Source organism: Juglans regia, unplaced genomic scaffold, assembly GCF_001411555.2.
Source record: "Juglans regia cultivar Chandler unplaced genomic scaffold, Walnut 2.0 Scaffold_13, whole genome shotgun sequence".
NCBI classification, from domain to species: Eukaryota; Viridiplantae; Streptophyta; class Magnoliopsida; order Fagales; family Juglandaceae; genus Juglans; species Juglans regia.
In genome coordinates, this window is record NW_023343423.1 from 83,793 (window position 1) to 94,463 (window position 10,671).

Sequence of the window (10,671 nt, forward strand, 5' to 3'; positions counted from 1 at the left end):
TTTGTTTTATCTAGAATGCTTAAAAGGCAGGGTGATCCGCTCTCTCCTTATCTTTTTATTTTAGTAGAGGAAGTTTTATCTAGAATGCTTAAAAGGCATATGGAACTGGGCAAGATTACACAATTTTATCATCCAAGAGGAGCTCTAATTATTTCACATCTTCTCTATGCAGATGGTATAGTGATTTTCATGAATGACAGAAAGGCATCGCTAAGGTATGTTTCGAAGGTGTTGAAGCAATATGAAGAATGGTCGGGTCAAGTGGTTAACAAGGAAAAATCTTCTATTTGTTTTTCTAAGCATATTACCACTCCTCGTCATCGAATGTTACTTCAGATGATTGGTTTTAGTGAAGGAAGTCTTCCTTTTTATTATTTGGGGGTTCCCATAATTTCTAGAAGGCTACTTTTTGTACCTTTTGAAGGGTTGTTGAATAAAGTGAGGGATCGGTTAGAGGGATGGAAGACCCGTCTTCCGTCCAGCGGAGCGCGACTACTTCTATTAAAACATATTTTGCAAAGTATTCCTTTACATTGTCTGTCGATCTTGCAAACTCCTAAGGTTGTGCGTGACAAATTGAAGAAATATATGAGTACATTTTTCTAGAGGGCTTGAGATGATTTATGTAGACCAATGTTAGAGGGCGGGGTGGGTCTTCGAAAATTACAAGAACTGCTAGCTTCGTTGCACATGAAGTTGACTTGGAATCTTCTCCAAGGGAAATCGACTTGGACTCAGTTTTTTCTTGCTAAATATGTGGGTAATCAACATATTTCTACGGTTGATTCTATGAAGGAATCAGAGCTTTGGAAAATGCTTTTGTTTCATCTTCCTTCAGTTGCTCATTTTTCTAAGTGGAAGGTGAGGGAAGGAAATGTGTCATTATGGAAAGATAAATGGCTCACTGATGGTTCGGTTATTGCTCATCATTCTGTTAGTGAATTGCCGGAGATATTGTTGTCGGATTGCAAAACGGAAAATGGATGGAATGTTGAGATATTTGATTGTTTGGTGGGAATTGAAAAAATTGATCAAATTTTGGATGAGTTGGGCAAAGTTAAACCTGGTAAAGATATTCTTATTTGGTTGCCAAATTCTCAAGGGAGTTGCCCAACTCGTTGTGCATGAGAATGTATACGGATTTGTTCTCCTAAAATTCCTTGGATGAAATGGGTGTGGCACCCATCTTTGTTGAGTAAAATGTTGATTATTATGTGGAAGGCCTGGTATGGTTGTCTTCCAGTTGATGGTCGTATAAGGAGAGCTGGTATTTACATGGTATCCAAATGTGATTTCTGTATTTCAAGGAACTATGAGGACCAAAATCATAAACTTGCCTTGGGGAATTTTGCCGAACAGGTATGGGGTATTTGTTCAAACCAGTTGGGCATGCCTATACTAGAAGGTCACACTTGGAAACAAATGATAGAATCCTGGTACAGGAGAGCCAACAATTCACATAGTGGCCAATTGATTGGAATTCTTCCTTCCATTATCACTTGGAGGCTTTGGTGGCGTAGATGTAAAGCTAGAATGGAGGGAGTTCATGAATCGGTTCAAGTTGTTTGGAACTTAATCAAATACTGGTTAGCTATTGCATGTGAAAAATTAAAAGAGTCCTCCAGTTTCAACCATAGAAATGAAGAGATTTTGAAAGTTTTAAATTTGCCATTTAAGCATAAAAAGTCTAAGCCAGTTAAGATTGTAAAATGGTCTCCTCCTCCTAGGGATTGGGTTAAACTCAATGTGGACGAAAGCTCCTTAGGGAATCCAGGGCCTTCAAGTGCGGGTGGAGTAATTTGGGATCATTGTAGAAATTTGATTTCTGGTTTCTCTATATCAACTGGTGTGCAGTCTAATAATGTTGCAGAATTTATGGCTTTGCTACTAGGTCTTCGAACTGTGCAATTTTTTGGTCTAAAAAAGGTGAAAATTGAGATGGACTCTATGCTCGTGATTGATTGGCTAATGAAGAAGAGATGTGGCCTCTGGTACTTGAAGGATTATTGGGAGGAATTACTTAATTTGATGGATGGTCTCTGGTTATGGGTTCGGCATATTTTCAGAGTGTAATTCCTTGGCAGATGGTTGTGCGAGACTCGGTGCTTCAGGGGTCTGCAAGGTCTAGCTTCAAAGCCCTGAATTCCCTTCAAATCTCAAAGGTCATTTTCGATTGGATAAGGGGGGATGTTTATGCATTCGGTCCCAAAGACTTTGTATAGTGATGTCACTGTTTTACTTGGATTATGTCATTCTCTATTTTTGTGGGTATTGGTTGGAAGGTTTTTTTTTGTTCTTTATTTATTCACACGGATTATCCTCAGCCTTGATGAGGACGAATAATAATATAGTAATGTTATATATCACACTCTCATTCTATTTTGATCATATTAAGTAATATGTAGCACATTTATCACTATTAAATGATAAAGAAACATGTAATAAATGATCATTTAATAGTTATAAATATGTCATATTTTATTTAGTAGGATAAAAATGAGATGATAATATAGTGTATATAATTTTTCATAATAATAAGGAGGCCTGACCTCCATTGTTTTAAAAAAAAAAAGAAAAAAAAAAGAAAGAAAGAAAGGACATGAGAGACGTTTTCAAAGGATTATAACCCAATGATGATACCCATGAATGGAATTAGGGGCCTAGATTTGATATTGGATATCAGGTGGATTGGAAGGTTAAGATGGTTGTTTGCATTCAAAATCTATCTTAACTCTTTTCAATTTATTTTATTATTATAATTTTTTTTAATTCTCTAACAAATTATCTCAATCCATCTCTATTATTTATAAATCATTTCAATTCATTTTAATTATTTCTAAATCTAAACGCTTTAAGACGACGTTTTGGGAGTACAATTTGCTGCAGTCAAAGCCCACATGCAATATACTTTATAAGCTATTATAAAGATATTCGTGATATTGATTGAAGGGCCCCGCCTAATTTCCCAACAATAAATTAACCCATGAATTATATCATTGACCGGGCATTACCATTTATATATTTTTTTCGGTTATTATATTTTCAAGTCAGTTAATACATATATAGAACATATATATTATTTATAATATTTAAATAATAAAATTTAATTTGTAAGACTTAAATCTTAAAATTTATTTTTTAAATTAAATTATATCATATAAATAATTTATTAGATATATATATTCTATATACCGACTTAATAATATAATTTTTCTTTCTTTATTAGAAGCATGTAATTAGTGAAAGATATCTTATAAAAATAAATAGATATTGCCTATTGTAAAACATAGGATCTAGTTTACATAAAAAAAAAAAAATGATTTTATAATTTGACATATTCCATGATTAAATTATATATCAATTTATAAGTTTATTTTTGTAAGATTATGTTTTTTTAAATCAAATATATACGTCTCATGTAAAGAGCAATCCATCAATATCATTTTATATGCATTTTCATGGGGTTTGATTGTAAATATACGCAGCAGTACTGCATGCAATGGATCGGGACTTGTGTATTTTTCTTTCGTATGCATTAATGTGGGTCAAATTAATCTTTAACCTGATCATCTTAACGTTTGAAAACATTAATTAATAATTAAACCATTGTGATCTTTGTGTTCACACGCGCGAGATAATTAAGGTTTCGTCCAAAATGGAGATGGTTGCTTTCAATATATATTATGCAATCTACAGCTAAAGTACCATTTGATCACGGAAGTAGATATATTAAAAATCCTTTCAAGTTTCTAATCGAATTATAGGATTTAGAAACCTAAAATGAATCTCATAACATTTATATATAACTCATGTTGGGTATAAGTTTATTAAATAGTTAGCATTAAATACTCATGTTAGCTTATAAATAATTTAAGTATTAATTTGGACATTATTTAGAAAACTTCTTCATGAAAGGGTGACATTAATTTGTGAATAGCTAGCTAAATATTCAGGATAATTATTTTTTCTTCGCAGCTGATGATCATCATATATATATATATAGATGATAGATCATCAAGGTATTTATATATTGCTATATATATATATATCATGATCATATATATATATATATATATATATATATATAAACAAAAAAAATGACATGAACATAAATCAATATCATTAATTTTGGTCAGGTTTAGCCGATCGAATTGCGGGTGGTACCGTTGGTTTTTAACAGTATTATTGCAGGTAATTAATTATGGAAATTTTCTGTAAAATAAGAACAAATAATTAGATATATAAATATTAGATGATCAGAATGGGATTTGGTGAGAAATGGAAAATGTAGACTTATATTGATTAATCATAGATATGATCAGTTGATCAAATCAATTTATGAATTCTTATTAATATTGTACGTAGTTAATAATTAATTCCACCAAATGAGAAATAAGAGTACGTCCCCTGATCAGAGATTATTAATGTATATATGGTGATCATCATTTTCATTGAGGAATGACTTGTTTAACTCTAAATTTGGTGCTTGGAAGATCTAACACGCACGTGGTTGACCAAGCTGCATGCGACGTGACATTTTGGTTGGTGTAATTAAGATCGATATTGCAACTTGACTGGAGACAGATCGATCGAGCAAGATAGTACAAGAAACTCGACATCAGGACAAAAGAATATCGATCTAGACTTGGATTGATGCTTGCTTTTTTAGGTCTCATACCATTAACATATATATTTATATATTAGTTTTCGTTTGTTTTTATAATTATTTTTAATTTATTTTATCTTGTTATAATTTTTTTAAATATTTACATAAAATAAAATATATAATTTAATTTTTTTAAATTTTAAAATAAAAATAATATTAAAAAAATATAATCTAATAATATTTTATTTAATTTTTAATTTTCATTTCAATTCACTTATAAAAACAAACGAGACACTGGTCATTAATTAATGATAACTATTGACTAGTACCTCTAACAGATGTCTATATATCCCTCGCAATGCATGCGCGGAAATGACAGATACTTATAAAAATATGTCACGTAGCAAACATGACCAAAGACAACAAAATTTAAGACGAAAAACAGATCAATATTTTTTTTTATATAAAATATATGGATAATTTATAAGAAATATTTGATTCAAGTAAAACTTAAGGGGTTGGTACTGGCGTGGTGCTACCTAATTAAGATCAGTACTAATATATATTTTTGGATACATACCGATATAAAGTCTAATTAAACATGCAGATAAATTATATATTATATATACTCATTTATTTAAGTAAAGAAACACATGACACGCATGCATGCATGTTTGGTGATGGCATGGCACTAGAGCGATCGATCGAAAACTCGAGTCTCGATCGATGGAGATAGAGAACACGATCGGGCATGGCCGGTGTGAAAGCAGTACACATCAGAGGTAACTACAAAAGTGTTTCTTTATTAATATGAATATTATTAATTATGTATTTATTGAATTATAATTTTTTAATAACTTTTTGACCAAATAAGGGGGTCAAAGACCATCACGAGACAAGACTACAAAATAAATATATAATCCCGATAGGAAGAATCTAAGTAAAGGTTTGGATTCATACATAAATTAAGGTAGCTGAGATGAGATGATTTGTAAATAATAAAATAAAAATTAAATTATTTATTATATTTTATATAAAAATTTAAAAAAATTATTTTAAAATTTAAAAAAATTGAATTATTTATTATATTTTATGTAAAAATTTAAAAAAATTATAATAAAAAATAAGATAAAATAAATTAAGATGAATTAAAATGAATTACGAATACAAATAACGAGTCCAAACTAAGCAGCTTCTTTCATTCTCTAGCTGCCATAAATGCATGATGATGACCTCGTTGATATTAACACATGTTACTTCCTGGAAGCACACCGCATGCTTTGCCTCCATGTGATATGATCTCTCTCTATCCCTCTCAAGGAATGGTCAAAGATCAGTTAGACATGTTTATTTTACTTTGACGAAAAACAGCCACTACTACTGCTATAAGTGGAGTTAGCTGGAAGATTGATCAGAAATAATATGATCGGTACCACCCAAAAAAGCATGGATAACATGACTATCCGGCCTCCAGCTAGTTCTACTGATCAATTGATGCCGTTAATCTATCATCGTGACCATGCCACTGAAGGGCAGCCGGCGTCGGAGCTCATGACCGGCGGCACAACTGACACCATTTTCAGCTCAAGCAACAGTACTCCAGTCGTAGTACTACCGTTGAGTACCACTCCAAAGGGTTGTAGTAGTACTGGATCGAAACCAATCCGAAGGAGGTCTAGGGCATCCAAGAGAACACCCACCACACTGCTCAATGCTAACACAGGTAATTTTCGAGCCCTGGTGCAACATTATACCGGTTGCCCGAGCCCGGCGGCGGCCGGCACCATCTCGTTTGGGAACCGGAAAGGACCGGTACTCAACTTGGACTTTGGAAGAGGTGGATCGTTAGAAGTAGAAAACCAACGAATTATAAGTTCAGCATTAACGGCACCTTTTGGTAACAGTAATTATCATTATCTTGATCAACAATATTCTGATCATTTTCAATCTCAAGGCCAGCATCGTCTAGCAGAGTACAATCAACGCCGCCATGATCAACAGCAACAACTGCTACTGCAGGAGCAGCAGCAAAGTAAGTATTGCAATAATATTTCTGGGGATGTTTTTGTTTCGGAATCCAGCAACGTCGTCCCTAGACCAAACGTGAAGATTTCTGAGGGGTTTGCAAGATTGGATGACGATAACATTTCTTTTTATCATGAGCTACCTAAGAATTCTTTTTTTTCCAGTGGTTTTAAGAATCATGATGGTTTCTTTTAGAATTTAGCTAGAGGCCGGATAAGATCATTAGTATTTTTATTTTTTGCTTTGATCAGAATAATCTTCGATCAGATGTACGTGCAAATTATTGTTCATCTTAAGCCCATATGTATAATATGCTATCAAGAAATGATCTCATCATGTACTAGATCGATCTCTAGTTACGTACGTGTGTCAAACATAGTAGAAGCTGCTAGATGTTTGGTACTGGCAGGCTAGCAGCTAGATAGCTGATGCTTTCTTTTCTAGTTTCTTTGTTAACGTTGTTTTGTTTTTTCTTTTGACGGCTTGAGCACGTACTTCTCTTTTGTTCTCCTCTAGACATCTAATAATTGCTTTGTTCCAAATTACACGCTTTTAGGAAGATCTGGGTCGTAGCGCCGTAGGTCATGAACTCAATTAATACTGAGCTAAATTAATTGTTGGGATTGCTCTTTGCAACATTTTTAACTATATATCCAACGTCCCACACGTACAAATCATCTTCGTCTAAAGCTAATTTATATGTTTTCATGTACACAGACACACCTTATATATATATATACGCGATGTACTAAACTTATATCTGATCACTCGCATCATGTCATGATCATGACTGTTTTGATACGGGGTTATTCATTAACAATTGATTTTTTTTTTTTTAATGAAGAAATATATATATATATATATAGGTACTTGGTGTGGTTAATACAATTCTGGGACTGGGTTTCGTCAATATTGGTATAATACGTACTGTGGTGATCAATGCATGGGATTGAAGGACCGATTGAAGTGCAAAATTAAACATATATGGAGGGTTCCAAGAGCCCCCATCCTCACTAATCGAAGAAAGTTTGCTTTATCCAAAATCCCGTTTAGATACAGAAACGGTTTCATTTCATCAATTTCATCTCTCATTAATATAATTTTTCTAAATTTTCACTCAAAATATAATAAATAATTCAAAATTTTCAAATCACAAAACAATAACAATATTAAAAACGAATATTCTAATAATATTTTATTCAACTTTCAACTTTAATCTAAAATCATAATCTCATCTCATCTCATCTCACTATATATCCAAATGGGACCAAAGTCTACCCTTATCTTTAGGGTCGGGGTTGCCTTAATATATTATACGTACCCTAGGGTACGTATAATATATTAACGATAGAGATATACTTTAGCTAAAGGCGGAACTAAATTCATAAATTGATCATGTGTATATATATAATATAATATAATATAATATTTACGTTAAATTATAAAATAGATTTAACGAATTATAAATGACATTATAACAAATTTACTCTAAACGAACAATATTTAGACTCAAGAAAAAAGGAAAGGACATATATAGTTTCCGATGAAACAATATGATCTTTAATACATATATATACACATGCACTGCATATTTCACTTTTGACGTGATCTATAAAAAAAAAGTTGTTCAGCAAATAAAGCTTCGAACACTTTCCCAAAATTTATAAGGTTCTCATGTGGATCACGCCTCATACTAACCCTTCAATTCATAAAATTAGGGCAACTTAATGGATTTACATACGAACGACTCCAATGGACTGAAAAATGCCCAAAAATGATCAATAAAAATATATATTCAATTAAAAAATAAAGATGAACTCAATTAAGTAGGTAACTAACTTGACTAGGCACATATATATACTTAATCAAGATTAATCATATATATATGCATCATGTTCTATCAAGTCCAAATCCCTACCTTCTCATTTGAATCTTGATTATTCTTACTTTTATTGTTAAATCACCTTTTTTTTTTAATCAAAACTCAAAGTAATAGAAAGAGGTGGACTAATTATTTAACTAATACTTATCTAATATTATTTGCTCTTAGGTGTGACTCAAACTTCTCCTTTTTCCTTAACAAATAGAAGAAAATAATAAAATTAAAAACATCATTTTCATATTATGTTAAATTATTAATGATCTCAAACCTCAAACTTATAATAAAAAGAGAGAGACTTAGGTTAGGTTTGGATTGAGAGTTGAGATGAGGTGAAAGTTTAAAATTAAATAAAATATTATTTTTTAATAATAATATTGTTTTGAAATTTTAAAAAATTGAATTGTGTATTGTGAAAATACTTTAGATGCATGAGATAATGAGATAATTAAGATGAATTGAAAACTACTCTTCATCCAAACTGAGCCTAAAATCATTATTAAAAGTTCATGTCAATCGAGTTGATTAATTTTGAGTTGACTTGGAGAACATATTTTTTATACTGTTGATATGATATGATTTGATTTATAAAAAATTTAAATTTAAAATTTTTCTTATTAACATGAGGGTATATTTTACACATCGATTAATTTATAAATAGAAGTATTTATTAATTTTTTCAGGCGGCTGTTATCTTTCGTGTCTAAATTTGGTGCCTTCTTGGTCAAGAAAATACGAGATTGATGAAATCATTCAGTCGTTCTCATGAGTTGTGTTTAAACAGTACTGGGATGATGGTAGGAATTGTCAATCTTTTTGTTTTTGTTTTTTTAATTTTGTAATTGCGACAAAATTAATAAAAAAATAGAATTAATTTATGTATCAGTCAGAAGTCTCAGCACACTCAATCCATTGAGTGAAAAAAAAATATATATATGAAGTGTGCTGCGACTTTTGATTAATGCCTAGCAAATAGAAAAAATATATATGAAGTGTGCTGCGACTTCCGGCTAATACCCATCAAAGAAAAAAAAAATGTGGGAAAAGTAAACCGGAGAAATGACAACGAGAAAACTTCACGTACAACTGAGAAAAGAGCAGTGAAACGCACCGTTTCCGTGACTTTAATTCTTTAAGGTTACGTTCCAAGAGAAGCTCGAGAGCTGAATCCCCTGAAAGATTCGGCTTCTTTCTGCTCAGACACCATGTGGGCGAGTGCGACGACGGTCTCTTTCCCATGGCCATGTTACGCAATCTCCGCACGTCCTACTAGCCGGAATTCTCTAACGAATTTCACTAACCGCAACTCTTTGAAGCTCAGAGCATCTCTTCTTGAATATCCCCTCGCAAGCAGAATCATGGTTAGAAGTAAAGTCATTTCTCTTCCCATTTTCTTTATGAAAATCTGATTTGTTTATCATCTGGGTTATCTTCCCCAACTTAAAGAACTCTTTTTCTTTTTAGTTTGAGAAGTTACTATTATTCTAATTACTGTTTCGTTCGATTTCTTAGATTTTTGGTTTTGTAATTTTTATCTCTTTTTGGCTCGTCTTCTGTTAGAAATATAATTGATAAGTTTCCTGGATTTATATCATTTGGGTTTTGTTCAATCACTCCTCAAATGCATGAATTCGTGGGTTTTGTTAACGTTTGAGAATTTGTTTTTCTGTTAGTGGCTCTGCTCTTTGAATAAATATTTATGGATAAAGTCGTCGATTTGGGTAAAAGAGAAGAGAAAAATTAGGGGAGCAAAAAGAGAGACCGATGGGAACTGCCGGCATGAGATATTGGTCAGAATCATATTCTAGAAATTTCTGAACATCTCTGATCTCCTTTTTTTTTTTTTTTTTTTTTAATAATAATTTCAGAATAGGAGACCAGTAAGATTTTTTGCTAGAAATGTTACATTAAGAAGTAAAGCATGAATTCCAATTAGATCGTAGACTCACCGTCATGGCCGGGATATGGTCGGAAAGAGGACTTAAAACCAAATCTGTTATAAGGCGTTGACTTGTCATTATGTTAATAAATTTCCTTGGAAGTGCATTTGGAGAGCTAAGGTACCTAGTAAGGTTGCATTTTTCTGCTGGTTGGCGTCCCGTGGAAAGATTTTGAACACGGATGATTTGAGAAAGCGTGGACTAATCGTTGTGGATTGGTG

General features: G+C 32.2%; 2 protein-coding genes across 2 annotated transcripts; both read left to right on the plus strand.

Annotated features, from left to right (window-relative positions):
• The first annotated feature begins 1,200 nt into the window (after nucleotides 1–1,200).
• Nucleotides 1,201–2,073, plus strand: LOC109006360. Its single transcript, XM_018985632.1, has one exon. It carries the CDS (start codon nucleotides 1,201–1,203, stop codon nucleotides 2,071–2,073), a length of 873 nt encoding a protein of 290 aa, XP_018841177.1.
• A 3,955-nt stretch (nucleotides 2,074–6,028) lies between these two features.
• On the plus strand, nucleotides 6,029–7,024 carry LOC118345054. Its single transcript, XM_035686909.1, has one exon. It carries the CDS (start codon nucleotides 6,029–6,031, stop codon nucleotides 6,824–6,826), a length of 798 nt encoding a protein of 265 aa, XP_035542802.1. The 3' UTR covers nucleotides 6,827–7,024.
• The last annotated feature ends 3,647 nt before the right edge of the window (nucleotides 7,025–10,671 follow it).

Bases quoted from the DNA above. Each gene is read 5' to 3' on its own strand.
- LOC109006360 (XM_018985632.1), top strand. From the start codon at position 1,201: ATGTTGATTATTATGTGGAAGGCCTGGTATGGTTGTCTTCCAGTTGAT.
- LOC118345054 (XM_035686909.1), top strand. From the start codon at position 6,029: ATGATCGGTACCACCCAAAAAAGCATGGATAACATGACTATCCGGCCT.